We start from the raw sequence: 22,514 nt of genomic DNA on the forward strand, positions 1-22,514 counted from the left end.
ACGTGACAGTTGTCCTGCAGCGAGGCAGGGACTCCTAGCATCGTATATAACTATGATGCTAGGAGCCCGGCTCCCTGCACTGTGTTCGGTCCGGGATTTGCGGTCGAAATACGTCCGTCAACTACGGACGTAATTAGTGTGTGTGCACATACCCTTATGTTTCAGTTCTGTGCTGGATACTTGGTTACCATAGCAACTTAGCCTCTCTCTGATTGGTTCCTTTGACCGGCAGTCAGCGAGAGGAGGGATTTCCTGTGTTCTGGGAGGGGGCTTCAGCTTCAGCTCATTGTGTATACTCTACCAGGTGTCAGGCTGATGACGTCACAGGTACTGCGTCCTTCTGATAATCGTGTGAATGGCAGCATGTCTGTTTTTTTATTTTTACGTCTCATATATAACAATGACATCATATATATGGGTCAGTCTTACCTACATATCTGTGCATATGAGCAATTTGGAAAGGCTAGTGTTAAAATCTTAGAATCCTGCAGAGTCACAGAATAGAATGTTCTTTTAACTCCTTCCATACCAGAACTCCTTGTAGAATCTAACAGTAATGAAACAGACGGAAACATTGTATCTGTTCTCCTACATTTTGTAGTGGGAGTTTCTCCTTTTAACTATTGAGTGACAGCTGCAGATCACAGGGGTGTACTGACTTGCATGCAACTCAATGTATTCCTCTGGACTGCAGCAGTAGCTCGATATAATGGGAACATCTCGCTTTAAAAAGTTTAGGTGTAGCCCTAGCCTTAGGGGCGGCGCTGTTTTATCCTGATATGACCCCCCTGACTACTTCCTGATGGTTTATACTATTTCATAGACCAATCACTTTAACCCCAACTATCCCACGCTCCTCCAGTAAACAGACACTCCTGAATTGTGCTGCCCAGAGACTGTCAGTAACAATATTCTTTGCGTTACTTGCTGTCACCCTCACTACTGTGCACAGTTTCTGCTGAATCATGGTGAGTAGGTTCCCACAGCCTTTATAGGGAGCTGCTGCACCCACTGCACAGTCACAAGCCTTCCCTGGGAAAGAGGAGAGCAGGTAGGATGGAGATTATACTTCTCGATTTATATTTTGTGTAAGGATCAGTTCATACGTTGTGTAAATACTGTGGATTTCGTTGCAGAAGATCCGCAGCTTGATACAGTAGCCGCAAAGTGGATGAGAGAACAAATCTCATCCACACGCTGCATAAATGCTGCGCGGAAAAAAACGCTAAGAAATTGATGTGCGTTTTTTTTTTAAACCGCAACGTGTCTATTGTATTTTCGTAAACACTGCTTATTTGTTGCTGGATTTCCCCATTGAATTTGATGGGGAGTTAAATCTTGCAAAAAATAGCAGATGTTGCGTTTTTTTGCGTAAGAATCGTAGAAAAAAAAAAAAAAGTTATACTTACCCAGAAGTCTGTGTTTCTTCCTCCAGGCCGGCCTCCTGAGATGTTTCATCCCATGTGACCACTGCAGCGGTCACATGTGATAAAACGCCATCCCTGGAGGACGGGCTGCAGGACGTTGGGGAGACGCGTCGCCATGGATAGGTAAGTATGATGTTTTTTTGGGGGGGGTTTCTTCAGGTGCAGTTTTCCGCAGCGGACATAATGGTCAAAAACTGCACCACAATTTGGACAGCCAGAATTCCCTGCGGCTCACATGGCGGATATGTTGCGTGCTTTTACACAGCGTATCCGCCCTGTGTGGACATACCTTTAATCTTAATGTTTCTTTAAATTTATTTTGTTTCTACAGATTTCATTTTGCACACGTAAACTTTCTTAGGTTAAAGGGGTTAGTCTGCATTTTGTAGTTGTTCTCCTATTAGTGAAAATACATAGGAGTCTCAATCTTTCAGTAACATCTCTGGGGTGATCAACAGTCCGTTGATTTGAACGATGGCTGCGATATGACTGATGATCTTTACATACTTGTACACCAGTCATGTTGTCACCTGTCATACAAAAACTTCTCTTCCATAACATAAACTTTACAAACATCAAGCCACGCCCCTGAATCCTTGACACACACCGTTTGTAAGACAAAATGCAAGGGTGTCTTTGGTGCAAGACGTCTCTACGGATGTAAAATGTTAGCTATATCAATAGAAAAACATTATCCCCCGCCCCCCACCTACATGGACGCACTGCTCCCATGCAGAAACTCAGTGTATGTGAAATGCTTAGTGATTTCCACCGTTCAGCCATAACATTAAAACCGCTAACATGTAAAGTCAATAACATTGATATCTCATTACAATAGCGTCTGGGATTTATTAGGCAGCAAGTGAACAGTCCGTTCTTGAAGTCCATATATTGAAAGCAGAAAAAGTGTAAAGATCTGGGCGACTTTAAAAAGGGCCAAATTGTGATGGCTAGACGACTCGGTCAGAGCATCTCCAAAACAGCAGGACTCCTGGGGTGTTCCCGGTATATAGTAGTTGGTACCTACCAAATGTGGTCCAAATGAGGACAGCCAGTGAATCCACAACAGGGTCATGGGTGCCCAAGGCTTATTGATGTTTGTGTGGAGTGAAGGTTACCCCACCTGGTCCGCTTCCACAGAAGAGCTACTATAACACAAATTGCTGAAAAAGTTACTGCTGGCTTTGATAGATAGGTGTCAGAAAACGCAGAGCATCGCAGTTTGCTGTGTTTGGGGCTGACCGGTCAGAATGCCCATACTGACCCTGTCCACCATGGTCTGATGAATCGCATTTTCTTTTACATCATGAGGACGGATGGGTGTATGTGTTCATCACTCACCTGGGGAAGAGAGTGCATCCTGGTGTCATATCGGAAGAAGGCAAGCCGACGGAGGCAGTGTGATGCTCTGGGCAATGTTTCATACCTCTCAACTTTCAAGAATCGCTGAGAGGGACAACTGATACGGCGCAGCAATATTTTTTCCATTTTAAACCACGCCTTTAACCCCACTCGTACACATCCAGTTCAGCCCACAAAGTATCATGCTCCCACGGTTACTTCCCACAGTATAATGCCGCCATACAGTATAATTCCCCAATAGCTGCCCCTATACAGCATAATGCCCACACAGATGCTCCCATACAGATGCCCTCATACAGTATAATGCCCACACAAATTTGCCCATATAATATCCCCACAGCTGCCCCATATAGTATAATGCCCCTATAGCTCCCCCGATACAGTATAATACCGCCTTAGCTACCCCATACTGTATGCCACCTTAGCTGCCCCTAGTGCCAGTACCCCCACACAGTGTCAGTGTCCATGTAGCTAGCGCCACAGTGTCCCCTGTAGATAGTGACACCGTGACTATGTAGATAGTGTCACGCCCCCTTGAAGATAGCTCCACCCCATGTAAATAGCGGTACACTCCCCTGTAGATGGAACCATTGGAGCTCCCTCTAGGAGTGGAATCGCCAGCCACAGAGTCAGCTACGCTGTGGCCGGGGATTCCGCTCGAGGAGGAGCCCCTGACATCACTGTTCATATATGGATAGTGATGCCAGGGGCTCTCCCAGGAGCTGAATCCCCGGCCAGAGCGTCAGCAACGCTGTGGCTGGGGATTCCGCTCCTGGAGTATCCCCTGACGTCACTGTCCATATATGGACAGTGATGTCAGGGACTCTATACAGGAGTGGAATCCCTGGACAGAGCGTCGGCAGCGCTCTGGCCAGGGATTCTGCTTCAGGAATAGCAGTGCGTCGGCAACACTACTGGAGGATCCACTGACGTCCCTGTCCATATAAGGGCTTTTCCAAGACAGAAGTCCCTGGCCAGAGAGCTTGCGTTGCTCTGGCCAGGAGTCCCTTTGTTGAAAGCCTGACATCACTGTCCTTATAAGCACAGCAACTTCAAGGTCGTCCCCGGGCTCAGCGCTTAAAGTAGCGCTCTACCCGGGGAGTCCTTGTCGAGTGGACAGTGAATGCTGAAGCAGGGAGCTGATTGTTCCTTGCTTCATTGGGATCAACTGTATCTGCGTCCTGGGAATATAGTTGACAGCGGGACATACCACCGGCCGCCCGGGACAGTGGGACTGCACCGCTGAATCCGGGACGGTTGGGAGGTATTTATGTGCTGCTGGGAAACCTTGGGTCTTGGCATTCGTACGGATGTTACTTTGACACATACCACCTACTTAAATGTTGCAGACCAAGTACATCCCTTCATGAAATCGGTATTTCCTAACGACAGAGCCCTCTTTCCGCAGGCCCCATACAATATAATGGCTCCAGTGCCAGTGCCCCCACACAAAGTGCCAGTGCCTACTTAGTGCCCATGTAGATAGTGCCACACATTTCATGACATCGGTATTCCCTAATGGAGGATAATGACCCGCAGCTCAGCAAGCTATGCTGTTTTCTTCTTCATGGTTGGGAATCACACAAGTTAGCTAGAGCATAGGGTGGTAGAACGGGGTTTAGGGGGCCCCGTTCTAGTGATAGGTGCGGGTCCCAGAAGTGGGACCCGCATCTATCTGACATTTATGGCATATCCTGTGGATATGTCATAAATGTCCCTGATGGTAAAACCCCTTTAATCATTGATTTCTCGGTCATGCAACTTGCGAGACTGAGACAAAATGTATCGTTACGGTGCCCTCCCCCACCCATATATAACACTGTCAGTAGTTTTGATGCATCTAAACTGCTGACAGATTCCCTTTAAACCATTGGGGGGGGCCTTTCTTTCTAACGTGTTTTTTTTTTTTTTGGTTGTTTTTTCCCATTTAGTTGAGAAAAAAGTGGATGACTGAATATCCTGCCTTATACTCTCATGTATGTTACAACGCTGTGCTTTCTGGTATTGTGTGTGCTGTTTGGAGACCATAAACTGAATCCTTCAGCTGAAAATTTTGGTGCATGTTACAGATCGCAGCATCCGGGACAAGATTCTGACTCGTGTATGCTGCCTCAAGTTGCAAGAATGGCCAGCAGAAAAGTGACGAAGGTTGTCCTCAGTATTGAGCAGTCAGAGGGAGTTGGTGCACGTGTCCGCAGGAGCATTGGCAGATCAGAGGTAGGCATATTATGTCTTTAAAATAACTCACCCAAACCAATGTGTCCTAACCAGGATTCCACAGAACCCTCTTGTTCCTTGTAACCTAGTCAGAGGTTTCATGGAAGATAGCAATGCAAACGTTTTTACTTTTAGGATGGCAAATTGATCTCAAAGAAGTCAACAAATCTGTCAGGGGTTCAATTGGAAATATTTTTCAGAGGTTCCCCATAGAGCATTGTAATAATTTCTTACCCGCCAGAGCAAAATATACTCTGTAAACTTATATGTTAAAAGAATAGACACCATAGTGCTACATCTTCGGTAGTTGGCACGGTTGCCTTGCAGCGCTGGGATCCTGGGTTCAAACCCGACCAAGGGCAACATCTGCATGGAGTAGGTATGGTCTACCTGTGTTTGCTTGGGTTTCCTCCAGGTTCTCCGGTTTCCCCCCCCCCCCGCACTCCAAAAAATCTACTGAGATTAATTTGGAATTTTGTTTGTGAACCCCAATGGGATCCGGGATCAGTGTGAGTGATGACAGTCTCAGCACAGAGCTGCGGAATATGTTGGTGCTATATGAATAAAATAAGTAATAAATAACTAAACTTTCACGTGTAACATTTCAACCTGTCTACAGACTACGGTTTTAGTGTCTTTTTAACAGCACATTTTATTTTAAATATTTTACAACTTCTCTATACATAAAGTGCTCAAAGTACTAACATTTAAATAGGTCACTGAATTTTCTTGAGCGAGACAACACCCATCTTTCAGGTTATTCAGGCAAGGTGAGGGGGAGGGTAACGTGTGTGTGTGTGTGTGTGTGTGTGTGTGTGTGTGTGTGTGTGTTATCCATGACCACTTATCAATACAATATATTGTATTTTACCCTTATTATCGGCAAAGTAAGTTGTTTTTCTGACATTCGACAATTCTTTTCTTTGTTATAACTATAAAGTAATTTCAGTTAAAAGGCAACTAAGGACAAGGACCGGCCTCTTGAATTTGTTAGTTGCTGTAATGACATATAGGTGTGGGTACATATTCACCCACTAAACATTCTCTAAAAGGTCTGATACACCTACTGTAATGATCCCAGCACGTGTGTCCATCACATGACCATGGACAGAGTTTTATTCAATGGAAGTAAATAATGAATGTTGCTACTGAATAACAACAAGCAGAGATCTTGAAAACCATGAGGAATTAATACAGAAAGTTTATTGGAAAATGATATAACTTTTCATTATAGAAAAAATAACATTATTTTGCTGAAAATGGACAGCCCCTTTAAGCTTAATCTTCTCTCCGACATCACACAGCAGACTGCAGTGACTGAAAAGAACTGTCTCATAAGCCGTGTAGAGATGGGGTGACCTGGGAGACACTACAGACCAGAAAAGGGATCGGTAGAAGTGGCTGGTAGGAGAGAACGATCTCACACAGCAGGAGGATAGTGAAGAGGTTGTAGTATTTGCCACAATGCAGTTTGCTGTGATGAGACGTGATTGGCTGACAGCAGGGGGAGGGGAGTGTTTGTGACTCATATCACTGAAAGTGAATGCCCACCAGACTCTAATTTTAGAATTTTTCTGAGGAGCCGTCCTGTAAATGGGCCTGTTCTAATCATACAACTTTGCTTTATGCCAGACTACACACATATACACCTTGGAATAGTTGGAATTCACTGTACTGTGATTTATTTATTTTGATTTATATGCTTGTATCCTATATTGATTTTATGGCAGGTTAGAGTAGATCTGTTGTCAGTACTACAATGAATGTTTAGTGGGGTGTACACAATGAATAAAAACGAGCGGCTTTTATAAGTAAACTTCTGATTCATGTGTTTGGAACGTTCCCCATGTTCACAATTAGATACAACAAGGACGAATGTTACGGGTAATTGTGTTTGAATTATTGGACATCCTGCCAAATTCGCCTACAATAGTTTGTTGATTCTAGAGCGAGATCAAGCCGGGGCACGGCAACTGGCAAATGAAATAAATCAACAACAGAAGAACAGAAATTGGAGATCAGAAGCCAACATTAGAAAAAAAAAATAAGACTATAAAGGGCAGTCACATGGGGCGTACTGGCCTTATATCTCCATAGCGTAAACATACGCTGTGGAAAACTTTATAATGTATGCCTATGACAAAAAAAATTCCGCATCACAAGAACTAGAGTTGCGGAATATATATATTTTTTTTCTATAGGCATTCATTCTAGACAAATAGGCGTTGTGTGAGAGCACCCTTACTATCCTTGTGTGGCTTACCTAATATGTGATTTAAAGGGCTGCAGCCAGGGGTGCAAGTAAAATTCATGGGGCCCCATAGTAAAGTCAGGAAAGGGCCCCACACACACTGTTGACCGTAAACTGAACTGCAGTAATCATAACAGCAGTATATGTACTTTAACTTGCGACTTGCAATCTCGAGGACACAGACACAGTGGGGCGAGAGGGCTTTTTTTGAGTTCCGTGTTGCGTACTGTTTGCAGGGCCGCCATCAGGAATTTCTGGGCCCCATACAGCCATGATGTCTGGGCCCCCCCCCCTCCATTACCGGGGGTGGGCAACGGAAAGTGTGGCGCTCACGTTTGTATGTTATTCGCATTAAATGATTTTGGTGCTGATGTCAATTACAGTGAAGGAAACCATGGAGCCGGCAGTGACCGGTTCATGCTCCGGATTTTGATCTATTTAGCTAAAAAGTATCCGACTGTATAGCATATAGTGGGATACGTCGCCTGGGGAATGGCCCAGGGGAAACTACTGAAGTCACTGTCCATGAACAGGGCTGGAGCCTTCTACTAGCGCTCTGCCCAGGGACTATGGCGCTGCTCCTGATGTCCATATACATAAAGTGACGTCCGAAGCTGCACAAAGCCTGAGTACACGGCCGGAGCGTCGGCAACATTCTGGCCAGGGATTCTGGCCCTGGAGAATCCCCTGACGTTACTCTACATATATGGACAGTGATGTCAGGAGCTCCCAGGGACAAAGTCCACAGGTAGAGCACTTGTGATGCTGCCTGGGGACTCCGGAATAACAAAGTTTACTACGCCATTTCATCCTTCAAAAAGAAGCTAAACCGACATCCTCCAGCCCGACGGAGGCTAAAAGGACATAATGGAGCCCTGTGAATTATCGTCTACGTTGTTTATATTGTAAGGTAGGAGATTTCCTGACTACACGATAAACTTAGGGCAACAATACGATGTGAAGGGGCCTTAAAGAGGCTCTGTCACCAGATTTTCAAACCCCTATCTCGTATTGCAGCAGATCGGCGCTGCAATGTAGATAACAGTAAGGTGTTTTTTTTTCAAAAACAAGCATTTTTGGCCAAGGTATGAGCATTTTTATATTTATGCAAATGAGCCTTTCTTAAGTACAACTGGACGTGTTTAAAGTTATGTCCAAGTGGGCGTGTATTGTGTGTGTACATCTGGGCGTTTTTACTTGTTTTACTAGCTGGGCGTGTATTATGTGTGTACATCTGGGCGTGTTTACTTCTTTTACTAGCTGGGCGTTGTGAATGGAAGTGTATGATGCTGACGAATCAGCATCATCCACTTCTCTTCGTTACCACCCAGCTTCTGGCAGTGCACAGACACACAGCGTGTCCTCGCTTATCCGACGCGATGAAGTTCCTGTGGGAGGAAGTGAGTGACGTCACAGCGTGATCTCGCGAGGACACGCTGTGTGTCTGTGCACTGCCAGAAGCTGGGTGGTAACGAAGAGAAGTGGATGAGCAAACACGAGTTTGCTTAAAAAACTTCTGAAAATCAGGAGCTGTATTTTCAGACTGTTTTTGCTAATTGTGTGAACATACCCTAAGGCCTTATTCACACGACAGGGTCCCGCCGTTTTTCCCGGCCGGTTTGCATCCGTTCCGGGCCAGGCATATCTGGACAGTGACATCAGGGGCAACTCCTGAAGGGGAATCCCCATGTGGCCGGTGATTCCACTTCAGGAAAAGCCCCTGTCGTTTGTGTCCATTTATGGACACTGAACGTTACTGGCTTCTCCTGGTGGGGAATCCCCGGTCACAGAGTGTTCGGGGATTCCGCTTCAGGAGTTTCCCCTGATGTCACTGCCCAGATATGGACAGAGACATCAAGCGCTCTGTCCAGGAGCGGAATCCCCGAACACACAGGGATTCCGCTCCTTCAGGGAGCTAAAGTGGGGCTAGCACATAGCAGAGCAGGGACGAAGCTACAGCAGTAGCAGCCGCAGCAGCTGCTAGCAGCGCCATCGGCCATGGTAGGCGTCGCCGCTAGCAGCCGCTATGGCTGCTATAGCTGCAGCGATGCCTGAAGAAGCGCCAGGGCGGAAAGGAGGCTGATTCGCCGGGCCAGGGCGATTTGGGAAGGGAGCCAGCGCCTCGCCCCCTTCCACCTGCTGTACACCCCAGCCCTGCCACACAGTACCCCTGCACATAGCAGAGCAGGGACGTCGCTACAGCAGTACCCCCACAGTGTTACCTCCAGCATAGAGCGCTTCTTCTGAATGAGATACACTCCTCCTCCTCACATGCACTCTGCGCTGTGAGGAGGAGAGAGCGAGCGACGGTAGACACGGCCATCACTCAGGACACATTCCGGTGATGGCCGTGTATTACCCGGCCCCATAGACTTCTATGGGAGCCGGGCGGCCGGGTAAACGGACGAAAATAGGGCATGTCCCATTTTTTGACGGCCGGTTTTCCCGGCCTATCAAAAAATTTGTCGTGTGAATAGCCCTTTAGGGGTCTATTGTTCCTACTGCAGCCGGGTGACGGCCGATTTATGAACGGCCGTCACCCGGCCGGGAAACCCTGTCGTGTGAATAAGGGCTAATAGGCATGCAGCTTATTTAACCCCTTCCCTCCTCAGCCATTTTTGGGATTTTAACTTTTGTTTTTTCCTCTCCACCTTCCAAAAGCTATAATTTTTTTTACTTGAGGGCTTGTTTTTTGCGGTACAAGTTGTAGTTTTCCATGGCACCATTTATTGTACCGCATAATGTACTGGGAAGCTGAAAAAAAAATATTTGTGGGGTGAAATGCTGGACGTGCATGACGTTCTGACAAATCCCATTCACATGAGTTGGGGCTTATTCAGACTAACGTGTTAATCGTCCGTGTGAAGGACGTTTTTTTAATGGCCGTCACAAGGCTGCATGTATTTCTATGGGGCTATTCACACGGTTGTTGTTCTAACGGATCGTGTGAAGGGCCTGTAAAAAAATAGGACATGTCCTATTTTTGTGCGTTTTCACGGATCCCTCAATAGACTCAAGTCTATGAGGGATGTGTGAAAACGGGTCCCGCACGGCTGCAAATCGGCCACAAAAAACGGCCGTTCTTCACGTCTGATTTCACACACGTTGGTCTGAATATCGCCTTAGGCTTTATTCACACGAACATGTCCGTTTTGCACGCGCAAAAAACGCTGCATTTTGCCCGAGCAAAAGTTCAGTGTGGCGTCAGCATATGGTGCCCGGATGCATGATTTTCGCGCAGCCGGCATCATTAGGACACTCTGTTTTGATGTTACAACACAGTAAAGAAGGGGGGGCTTTTATGTTTCCCTTCACTTCTTTACCTACTGTAGCGCGAATCACGCGCGTCACCTGGAAGTGCTGCCGTGTGCCGTGCACGATTTGCACGCACCCAATGACTTCAATGGGTGTGTGCTGCGCGAAACACGGGCAAGTATAGGACATGTCGCGAGTTTTACACAGCGCACACACGCTGCGTGAAATTCACTGACAGTCTGAATGGCCCCATTCACTAACATAAGTCCGTGCGACCTAATAAGTATCACGGACGTATAACACGTTCGTGTGAATAAGGCCTTATATTGTAATTTGTAGTGAATTTTCAGTGCGCAATCCGCACCAAAAATAGGAGGCAAGTAAGTGGCTTATTCAGACGTCCATGTTCGGTCTGTGATATAAGGACCGTGTATCGGCCATATTTCCCGGACCGACCACAGTTCAGGGAGCCGGGTTTCTAGCATCACAGTTATCTATGATCATAGTCCCTCGGTTCCCGTGGGAATACTGTCCCCGGTCCCGTACTGAAAGCATCATTACAGTATGGGACAGTATTCCCGCAGAGAGGCAGGGACTCCCAGCAACACTGATAACTATGATGCTAGGAGTCCGGTTCCATGAATTGTGGTCAGCCTGTGAGATACAGCCGATACACGCTCCGTATGTCACGGACCGAATGCGGCCGTCTGAATAAGGCCTTAGTCTAGTTACACAGTGCGGTGAAATCCCATTTTTTTGCCACAATTTGACCGCACTGTGAGAATATAGCCTAACAGCACTTTTCATGTTTTGTATCTTTTTTTAATGCAATTTTCGTAATTGCGGCACAAATCACGCGGTTTTGCCGCGATTTTTATATAATCGCGGCAAAACTGCGCCATTTTTGCCGCGATTACGAAAATCGCGGCAAAAAAACGCTAGGAAAACGAAAAAATACCAACAAACTTTTTAACCAGCTTTATACAATCTACAAATGGGGTCAGGGGGATGGGAAGCAGGATGGATAGGGGAACATACTCACCAGCCTGCAGGTCCGGTCGGCAGTGTAGAGGAGCTGGGGGGCGGGATCTCCACACGCAGCTTCAGCACATGCTGCATCTTCCCCTCCAGTGAAGCTACAACAGGTATGCAGGGGCTGCCGCGAGTGTCGCTAGGGGAGTGTCGCTAGGGGGGGGGTCGCTAGGGGGGTGCCGCGGGCGTTGCGAGGGGGGGCCCGTGAGCGTTGCGAGGGGGGGCCCGTGAGCGTTGCGAGGAGGGGGCAACAGTCCGAGGGGGGGGGGGGGCGACGGCAGCCCGGCGGGCCCCTTTTCTTCATCCATGTGGCCGGGCCCCTGACGGGAGTACCAGTAATACCCCCCTGATGGCGGCCCTGACTGTTTGTAAGAAAAAAAGGTGCAAAAGCGTTGCCTGATTGTAACCGTTCTTATAAATCAGGCTAATTGTAAAATGCAGGGCGATTCAAAAAAGATGGTGCAAAATTATAGCCTCGGTATTCATAACCAAGAGAACATTACACAAATGTATTGAAAAGACACATTATCTATCCAAGTTTTATCTATTCACTACAAATGTTCAAAGTGATTTCCATTGGTGACACTGAAGATGTCTAGGCGGTAATCCAGTTCTGTCCAGACGCGTACCAGCATATCCTCGTATATGGACTCCACTGTTTCAGTGATGCGTTGTCTCAGGTTGTTCAGATCCTGTGGCTGGGGAGCAGATACACTGAGTCCTTGATGTAGCCGCCCAGAAATAAATCGCAAGGTGTTGGATCTGGTGATCGTGGAGGCCAGCGCAACATTGGTGAATCTTTATTTACGGCACAGCCGATCCAACGTTCCGTTAGAGTTTCATTCCGGTATCAGTGAACACTCAAATAGACATGTGGTGGTGCACCATCCTGCTGGTTAGGGGAAGATCTGCCAAACGTAATCTGCCATTCCTTTAACGTGTCCAGGTAGAAGTGACCAGTGACGGTATCCTTGGCAAAAAAGAAGGGACGGTTGACTTGGCGCCTGCTCATTGCGCAGAACACGTTTGTGCTCGATAAGGGCACATGGTTTTTCGGAGTCCAAATTGTAATGTTGTGGCGATTGACCTTCCCACTGAGGTGAAAGGTCGCCTCATCGCTGAACACCAGCCTGTCGGCGAATTCATCCTCTTCTATTCAGCCCTATAAGCCAGGCCTTTACTTTTGCACCATCCTTTTTGAATCACCCAGTATATATTCGAAGTCACCAAGAAGTTCTTTGACCACATGAAAGCACAATCTTTTGTACAGGGCAGGACTTCCAAAGTCACAAGTCCTTAAAGGGATACTAGGCAATATGTTCACTGTTTCTACCTGTGCCTGAGATCAGCACTGGTACAGGAACTATAAGTCTCTGCTCACACAAAGTGGATTCTCTGTGGTTATTCTTTTCGAGATGTGAACGAATCTTACCCACATGCTATGGAAAATTTCCAAGCATCAGTTGACCTGCGGTGTGGATTTTTATATCCACAGAATGTCAATTTATGCAGCAGGAAGTGCACAGGTTGTTTGCAGATGTTGAAGAAATCCTTAAGAAAATCCTAGTGTTGTGAACTGTGCTGCGGCTCCACAGCAATATCCGCAAGTCCAGGTAGTTAAAATAAAAACACTATAATACCCTCCCCATGCGCTCTCTTGGCAGCGCTTTCCTGGTCCTACGCCAGTCTCTGTACTCTCCGGCCTCCAGAGATATCGACACACAACACACAACTACTGCAGCCAGTCACATGGAGGCCGGGTGTCCAGATACCAGAGGGGGGACCAGGGAAGCGCTGCAAGGGGAAGGGTTGTATAGTATTTGTTTTATTTTTTTTCGGTTTTTTTCTACACTAGCTGCAAGGAAAGCCACACCAAAACTCTTGACTGTCAGCAGATTTGGTGTTAACATTTTCTGCAGCAAATCTGCCACGTGTGAATGTAGCCTCTCAGATTGCTGCTGCCAGGAGACTAATCAGCAGAGTCTATGTCGCTCATGTCTGTACAATTGGTGTATTCCCAAGTCAGAACATTCTTATTATACAATAATCAATGTGAATGTGTATTATTCATTTATAAGGAGAGAAGTCCAAATCAGAATCCCATATTTAGAAATAAATCACAAAGTATTCAACAAATCCTTAATACTGAAGGGAACATTTTCTTCCTTCTGGAGGAGACCTTTTTTGCAGAGATATACCAGGGAGCATTTTCTTATTTCTCATTGGATCTCTGCAATACTGAACTATTAGGTATGACATCACTTAGATAGGCCCCTGCACACGGCCATAGCCGTAATCCCGGTTCGTGATTGCAGCTACGGCCGGCCGCGGACAGTCATCTGCATTTGCGGGCCGTGCTCCCATAATAAATTATGGGAACACTGTCTGTAAAATGCAAAAAATAGGACATGTCCTATCTTTTGCGGAGCCTTTCTACGGCACGGACACCTTCCCGTAAATATACGGGAAGGTGTCCGTGGGCAATAGAAATGAATGGGTCCGTAATTACGGATTAATTCTACGGTCGTGTGCATGAGGCCTTACTATGGAGTCTGCCTGGAGACAAACCGATTCAGTGCATTACAGACACTAATCGGTCCCTTCCTCAGGGAAACATTGCATAGTCTGTAGTTCCACCGCTTTTTTGAATAGTTTTGTTAAAGCGATATTTCTAAAAAATATTTTAACATGTTAAACTTGGTGAATTGTATTATATTAACATTACACTAATGGGTCTAATCTTTATTTTAGCTAAAAAATTTGGATCCATTCCTGATGCTGGATGAATTTAAAGGGGGCAGGCCAGCAGGCTTCCCAGACCACCCACATAGAGGATTTGAAACGGTAAGAAATACAGGGAGAAATAAAAATACTCGTTAAAGCTGACACCCTGAATATTTGTCATTACACTAAGCATTATGTCAGCAGCACTTCACCAGCCGTCTTCATGCCCATCTTTACTACTGACTGATGGAGAGAGAGAGGAGGGCAGAGGGCATGTCTGGTACAGATAGGTGTGTTTAACCCCTTAGTGACCAGCCCATTTTAGGCCCTAATGACCAAGCTATTTTATTTGTTTTTCTATAGTCGCATTCAAAGAGCTATAACTTTTTTTTATTTTTTCGTCTACATAGCTGTATAAGGACTTTGTTTTTTTGTGGGATTAGTTGTACTTTTTAATAGCACCATTTTTGGGTACATATAATTTTTTTATTAACTTTTATTAACTTTTTTTTGGGGGGATTATAAAAAAAAACCTGAAATTCCGCCATTGTTCTATGCGTTTTTAAATTGACGCCGTTCACTGTGCGACGTAAATAACATGTTACCTTTTATTCTATGGGTCGGTACGATTACGGCGATACCACATATGTAGAGGTTTTTTATGTTTTACGACTTTTGCACAATAAAAACACCTTTTGAACTAAAATAATTTGTTTTTGCATCGTCGCTTTCCAAGAGCCATAACTTTTTTATTTTTCCATCAATGTAGTGATGTTTTGGGCTTGTTTTCTGCGAGACAAGACGTAGTTTTGAATGGTACTGTTTTGGGGTGCATGGGATTCGTTTTTATTATGACTTTTTTGGGGGGCAATGGAAAAAAATAGCAATTTCGCCATTGTTTTTTGCGTTTTTTTTACGGTGTTCACCTTGCGGTTTAAATGTCATATTAACTTTATTAATGGAGTCATTACGGTCGCGGCGATACCATATATGTGGACTTTTATTTATTTTTTTACACCTTTACTAAATAAAACCACTTTTTATGGAAAAAAATGTTTTGTTTTTTTTACTGTAACTTTTATTATTAATCTTTATTTCACATTTATTATTTATTTCATTAGTCCCACTAGGGGACTTTACTGTGCGATCCTCAGATCCCTGCTATAATGCTCTGGTATACTTCGTATACCAGAGCATTATTGCCTGTCAGTGTAAATCTGACAGGCAATCTGTTAGGACGTGCCTCCGGCGCGTCCTAACAGGCATATGTCCAGGGCAGACCTGGGGGCTTTTATCAAGCCCCTGGCTGCCATGACACCCCATCGGAGACCCGCGATTGCATTCGCGGGCCGCCGATGGGTGACAGAGGGAGCTCACTCCCTTTGTAAACAAAGTTAAATGCCGCGGTCGCTATTGACGGCGGCATTTAACGGGTTAAACGGCCGCGATCGAAGTAAACTTTGATCGCGGGCGTTGGAGCAGGAGCTCAGCTGTCATCGGCTCCTACCTGCATGGGAGACCCGTGCAGGACTTCGACTAGGCGAAAGTTAAAAGGCGAAAGTTAAAAGGCGTCAGCCTAGCCTAATGCCCCTTAGTGACCGACATGAAAAGGCGTATTGGTGGTCACTAAGGGGTTAATGGACACCACCAAATGATTACGTTTATCTTAAGGGTCGATCGGAATATGTGGATTTAAAAGGGTTGTCTGCTTTGGATGAGCTCTTTTTGTTAGAAATCTTCCCCCAACGGCCATCTGATCACATGGTGTGCCCAACAATTTGTAGTGCCACCGCAGGAGATCCACCATAAATGTCTGATAGAGGCAGATCCCAACTCTGGCACCCAGGGGCAAACGCAGGATATTTAAAGGGAGTTTCCAAACACATACTTTTCAAACAAAGGTTTTTTTTTTTTTCCACGTTCCCGCTACCCACTGGTTTTTACGTTACGAGTATTGGTCTACACTTAGCCATCAGCTTAGCCCTTTAGATTACAAGCTCTAATTAAAAAACAAAAACAAAGGGCAAGAGTAGTGGATATGTACTGCCCACTGACTGCTAGTGTAAAAACCAGTGTAGATAGTGCCACACTCAGTTCCCCTTGCCCCACACAGCCCATGTAGATGCCACATGTAGATAGTGCCCTCCTGAACAAAAAAATTATACTCACCCAGCCCTGTCGTCCGTCCGTCCGTCCGTCCCCCCCCATAAACGGAGCTCTACAGCCTCCTCAGTCCTGCAGCCTGTGAGACGCTAAGACGGGATCCTTGCGTAGACCGGGGTGATCCAGTGACTTCGTCGAGCTGGCTGTGCAGGGACCCTGTCCCAGCGTCTTATAGGCTGCAGACCTAATGTGGCTGTAGCCTAGTAAAGGCAGAGCAGGGTGGTGATAGCTTCCTGCTCCGCCATGGTATTCAATTGTATTTGCGTCCTGAGGACACAGATACAGTTGAATGTGGCAGTCGCCAGGGGCACTGCGCCAATGCCCGGTGATAGCAACGCCACTAGTATGTAAGGGCCTTCCAGCCCTGGTCACGGAGGAGTTTCCAGGCAACTGGAAACCCCCCCTCCCTGTGTGCGCTCCTTGGACCCGCACCTGCAGTATCTCCAAAACAGGAGTCAACCGGCCGCCTCATCCAGGTGGGGAATCAATGGACAGATGGCCATGCCATTGATTCCTAGGGAAATTAGGGAATCAGCTGAGCAGGCATACTTGTCTGTTTCCGTAGCTACCATAGGCGTCAATGGAGAGAGTCTAGCTCTCTATTTATTCTCACCTGGATATGGCGACTGCCTCACCTGACGGATGGGTGTTGAGTGACCACCGTTCTGGAGATACAGTATGTGCGGATCCCAGAGATGGGACTCACATCTATCAGATATTTATGGAATATCCCGTGTTTTTTTTTTATGGGAATACTCCTTTAAACATAGGTTTGACAAACAAAATATATATATATATATATATTACACACACTAGTCCTTCTCAATGAATTAGAATATCATCAAAAAGTTAATTTGTCAGTAATTCAATTCAAAACGTCATATATTCTATAGATTCATTACACACAGACTGATCTATTTCCAGCATTTTTTCTTTTAATGTTGATGATTATGGTAACAGGTAATGAAAACCCAAAATGTAGTGTCTCAGAAAATTAGATTATATAAGCCCAATTTCAAAAATGATTTTTAATACCGAAATGTTGGCCTACTGAAAAGTATGTACATTATATGCCCTCAATACTTGGACGGGGCTCCTGTTGCATGAATTACTGCATCAATGCGGTGTGGCATGGGAGCGATCAGCCTGTGGCACTGCTGAGGTGTTATCAATGCGGCGTGGCATGGAGGTGATCAGCCTGTGGCACTGCCAAGGTGATATCACTGCGGCGTGGCATGGAGGTGATCAGCCTGTGGCACTGCTGAGGTGTTATCAATGCGGCGTGGCATGGAGGTGATCAGCCTGTGGCACTGCTGAGGTGTTATGGAACCCCAGGTTGCTTTGATAGCGGCCTTCAGCTCGTCTGCATTGTTGGGTCTGGTGTCTCATCTTCCTCTTGACAATACCCTATAGATTCTATATGGGGTTTAGGTCAGGCGAGTTTGCATGCCAATCAAGCGCAGTGTTACTGTGGTTATTACACCAGGTATTGGTACTTGTGGCAGTGTGGGCAGGTGCCAAGTCCTGCTGGAAAATGAAATCAGCATCTCCATAAAGCTTGTCAGCGGAGGGAAGCATGAAGAGCTGGAAAATGTCCTGGTAGACGCTGCGCTGACTCTGGACTTGATATAAAACGGCCCGTCAGAACAGAACACTGTTTTTTCCCATTGAAATCAATGGGCAGATGTTTGGAGGCATTCTGCTTTCGTTTTTTCGTCCGTTTACGACCCGAAAAAAGGCAGAGAATAAGACGTGTGAAAATACCATGAGCCATAATCTTCAACATTAAAAGAAAAAAATGCTGGAAATAGATCAGTCTGTGTGTAATGAATCTATAGAATGAGTTTCACTTTTTGAATTAAATTACTGAAAAAAAATTAACTTTTTCATGATATTCTAATTCATTGAGAAGGTTGCATGTGTGTGTGTGTATATATATATATATATACAGTGTGTGTGTGTGTGTGTGTGTGTATATATATATATATACACGGAATAATAAATATTGAAGTTGCAACTTGCATTTAATGGAAATTCAAGCAGTTACCTGTAAAACAGGAAGCTGAGAGTCTAAAATCTACCAGTGTTGGGGTATGTTCCCTTGAAAACCGCTCCGTATTTTCTGAAGTTTTCGGTTAAGCGTGTGAACATACCCTTAATAAGCACTTCAGAAATTTTGATGCAGTCAGCTTTTGGAGATGAAAGTGCAACAGTGCCACCTAGAAGGAACAATTCTACTACTTGCAAAAACGAACCTAAACCCTATTTTTTATAAGGGAAATAAGCGAACATATGCCGTCAATGTCTAAAGCTGGAAAATCGGTTTTAGTAAATAAGTTATTAATTTTTCCAATTAACTTTCCTTATCAAGTCCTCATGGCTTTCAAGATCTCTGCTTGCAGTCATTCATTAGAAACCTTTATTGTGTACATCGAGGGGATTCAAATCTGTCTTGGTCTTGTGATGGACACACAGGTGCACGGCTCATTGCAAGACACCGCTCTGATACACATACTGCAATTGTAACGAGCAGTGCTGCTGTGTGATCACAATATGACTAAGAAAGCTTGTAAACAATGGAGCTTCCTATTGAATGACAGCAAGCAGAGATCTTGCAAACTGAGGAAATTATACGAAAGTGTATTAGAAAATGTTATTACTTTTAATTATACGAAGAATTAAATCTATTTGCTGAAACCAGACAACCCCTTTAAACCATACGTATTTTACTGACATGTTTATCAGATTCTTGTCATATTAAATTAACACGGAGGACTTCTAATATTTTACCTTTTCATGAGTATCTTTAAAATAGTAAAAAAAAAAAAAAAGAAATTAAACCCACACAAATGTGACTTTAAAATCAGGCACACCACTACTAAAGAAGAAAATGGATAAATTACTAATTCAACTTATGTTCACACGATAGCAAGCATGCATTTACGGCTGAAATGACAGGCTGTTTTCAGAAGAAAACAGCTGCGTCGTTTCAGCCGTAAGGGTATGTTCACACGGCCAAATTTCAGACGTAAACGAGGCGTATTATGCCTAGTTTTACGTCTGAAAATAGGGCTACAATACGTCGGCAAACATCTGCCCATTCATTTGAATGGGTTTGCCGACGTACTGTGCAGACGACCTGTTATTTACGCATCGTCGTTTGACAGCTGTCAAACGACGACGCGTAAAAATACAGCCTCGGCAAAAGAAGTGCAGGACACTTCTTTGGACGTTTTTGGAGCTGTTTTCTCATAGACTCCAATGAAAAACAGCTCCAAAAACGGACGTAAAAAACGCTGCGAAAACGGCGTGAAAACGCCGCGAAAAATGAGTTGGTAAAAAAACTTCTGAAAAGCAGGGTCTGTTTTCCCTTGAAAACAGCTCTGGATTTTCAGACGTTTTTGTTGACTACGTGTGAACATACCCTTAGGGTATGTTCACACGGCCTATTTACGGACGTAATTCGGGCGTTTTTGCCCCGAATTACGTCTGAAAATAGCGCCTCAATAGCGCTGACAAACATCTGCCCATTGAAAGCAATGGGCAGACGTTTGTCTGTTCACACGAGGCGTATATTTACGCGCCGCTGTCAAATGACGGCGCGTAAATAGACGCCCGCGTAGAAGAAGTGACCTGTCACTTCTTTGGCCGTAATTGGAGCCGCTATTCATTGACTCCAATGAATAGCAGCGCTAATTACGGCCGTAATTGACGCGGCGTTCAAGCGCCTGCACTTGCCGGTACGGCTGAAATTACGGGGATGTTTTCAGGCTGAAACATCCCCGTAATTTCAGCCGTTACGGACCCCCGCCGTGTGAACATACCCTTAATGCTCCTCCTCGTAATATATGAGGCGTCTGTGACGCTCGTATATCTTGATCTGCTCTTCATTGAGTTCAATGAAGAACGGTTCAAATTACGTTGCAAAGAAGTGCCCTGCACTTCTTTGCCGAGGCAGTCAATTTACGCGTCGTCGTTTGACAGCTGTCAAACGACGACGCGTAAATTACAGGTCGTCTGCACAGTACGTCGGCAAACCCATTCAAATGAATGGGCAGATGTTTGCCGACGTATTGTAGCCGTATTTTCAGACGTAAAACGAGGCATAATACGCCTCGTTTACGTCTGAAAATAGGTCGTGTGAACCCAGCCTTTTACACCTATTCAGGAGTGCTTTGTATTTTACGTGCGTTTTGACATTGCAATCCCCACATTGACCACTAGAGGGCACTGTGCTACTACATACCTTTGTTTTTTGGATAAGGAATGAGCTGTGCTAATACCTTTTATTTCAAGAAGTCTTTGAGGTATTTTGCCGTGCCAGTGTTAAAGGGCTTTTTAGTTTTACTTAAAGATTTGTCCCCTAAGGGCTGATTCAGACGTGTGGTGTTTTTGCGCACGCAAAACACGTGGCGTTTTGCCTGAGCAAAAGCCACTTGCCTGCTCCGTGAGGCAGCATCATATGATGCGCGGCTGCGTGCTTTTCGCAGCCGCCATCATTATGACACGCCATTCGGATGTTTGTAAACAGAAAAGCACGTGGTGCTTTTCTGTTTACATTCATCCTTTTGACAGCTGGTGCGCGAAACAGGCAGTTCGCACGGAAGTGCTTCCGTGCGAACTGCGTGGTTTTCACGCACCCATTGACTTCAATGGGTGCGTGATGCGCAAAATACGCCGAGATATTGACCATGTCGCGCTTTTTGCGCAGCGGACGAACCTTGCGCAAAAAGCACGGACTGTCTGTACTGCCCCATAGACTTGTATTGGTCTGTGCGTGGCGCGTGAAAACCACGCGGCCCGCACGGACGTAATACACGTTCGTGTGAATCCAGCCTAACAACGAGATGAGGGTTCTTCTACTACCTTGACCCCTGGCAGGCCTCTTACTGATCATTGCCCCAGCTTCAATACTAAGAGGGGGAATTAGGGATTACACAGCACTCAATGGTGTTCAAATGCAAAATGTGAATGCAAATTTTGCAAATCTAATTCATGCTCATTTAACATCTGGTTGCTGAGTTTTTCCACAGCAGAAAACCTTCAGCGAATTGCCAACCTAAGGGTATGTTCACACGCAAACTCAAAAACGTCTGGAAATACGGAGCTGTTTTCATGGGAAAACCGCTCCTGATTTTCAGATTTTTTTTTTAAATCACTCGCGTTTTATGCAGCATTTTTTTACTGTCATTTTTGGAGCTGTTTTCTATAGGGTCTATGAAAAACGGCTCAAAAAAACGGCCCAAGAAGTAATCTGCAAAACGGCAGAGTAAAAGAACGGTCCGTCGGAACAGAACGTCGTTTTTCCCATTGAAATCTATGGGCAGATGTTTGGAGGCGTTCTGCTTCCAATTATTCGGTCATTTTTTGGCCGATTACGGCCTGAAAAACGGCCGAAAATAGGCCGTGTGAACATACCCTTAGAGATCATTGCGTGAACAATAGGGTATGACATAAGATTTTACCAAATAAATGTAGCCGTTTTATACAACTGAAAGGGTTTTGTTCTTATTATAATATTCATCATATACAAATCTAATTATTTATAAAGTACAACAAATAAAAAAAAATAAAATATATATATTATATACATACATCCATCTCTATTTTCTGGTCTGAACGGTAGTTACACAGTCTATGATACTAAGCAATGGCAACTATTTGGCGCACACAATTGGAACCACATGATATTCATCTGGAGACAGGCTGGTAAAGTTTAACATGATATACAGCGTTGTCTGACATTACATCATGTAAAGACTTTTCACTGGAATTGACCATCACACAGGGCTCTGACATGTAAAGAATGTCTGCTGGAATTCTCAGTCTACACAAGAAATTATGTTTTTAGTCATGGTATTGGTACAGTGAATTTTAAAATATACTCCGTTCTTCATAAGCGTCCATATGCATGAAGTCTGTACGTGGAGTCCATACACGTCTGTATATGTAACCTGTGCTGCTGTACAAGGGCCCGGTAGGTAAGGGGTGTCTAACAGCGCTGTCCTGTATATCCGTACCCAGAGAATTTCTGATATGATCCAGGTGATGGCTCGTAGACAAAGGCTTGAACAAACCAATGT

General features: G+C 45.1%; 1 protein-coding gene across 3 annotated transcripts in view; it reads left to right on the top strand.

The window, feature by feature from the left end:
- The first annotated feature begins 242 nt into the window (after nt 1-242).
- PIR (pirin) overlaps nt 243-22,514 on the top strand; it is a 57,405-nt gene continuing 35,133 nt past the window's right edge. Inside the window, exons 1-3 of one of the 3 annotated variants that reach the window (XM_075850885.1) lie at nt 243-327; nt 4,859-5,006; nt 14,296-14,388. In XM_075850885.1, the coding sequence (XP_075707000.1) occupies nt 4,893-5,006; nt 14,296-14,388 (207 nt within the window). In that variant the 5' untranslated portion in view covers nt 243-327; nt 4,859-4,892. Of the gene's footprint in view, nt 328-659; nt 1,052-4,697; nt 4,766-4,858; nt 5,007-14,295; nt 14,389-22,514 lie in introns of those variants that run through there. The other 2 variants (XM_075850884.1, XM_075850886.1) reach the window with 2 other exon arrangements.

The sequence above is a fragment of the Rhinoderma darwinii genome, chromosome 2, assembly GCF_050947455.1.
Source record: "Rhinoderma darwinii isolate aRhiDar2 chromosome 2, aRhiDar2.hap1, whole genome shotgun sequence".
NCBI classification, from domain to species: domain Eukaryota; kingdom Metazoa; phylum Chordata; class Amphibia; order Anura; family Rhinodermatidae; genus Rhinoderma; species Rhinoderma darwinii.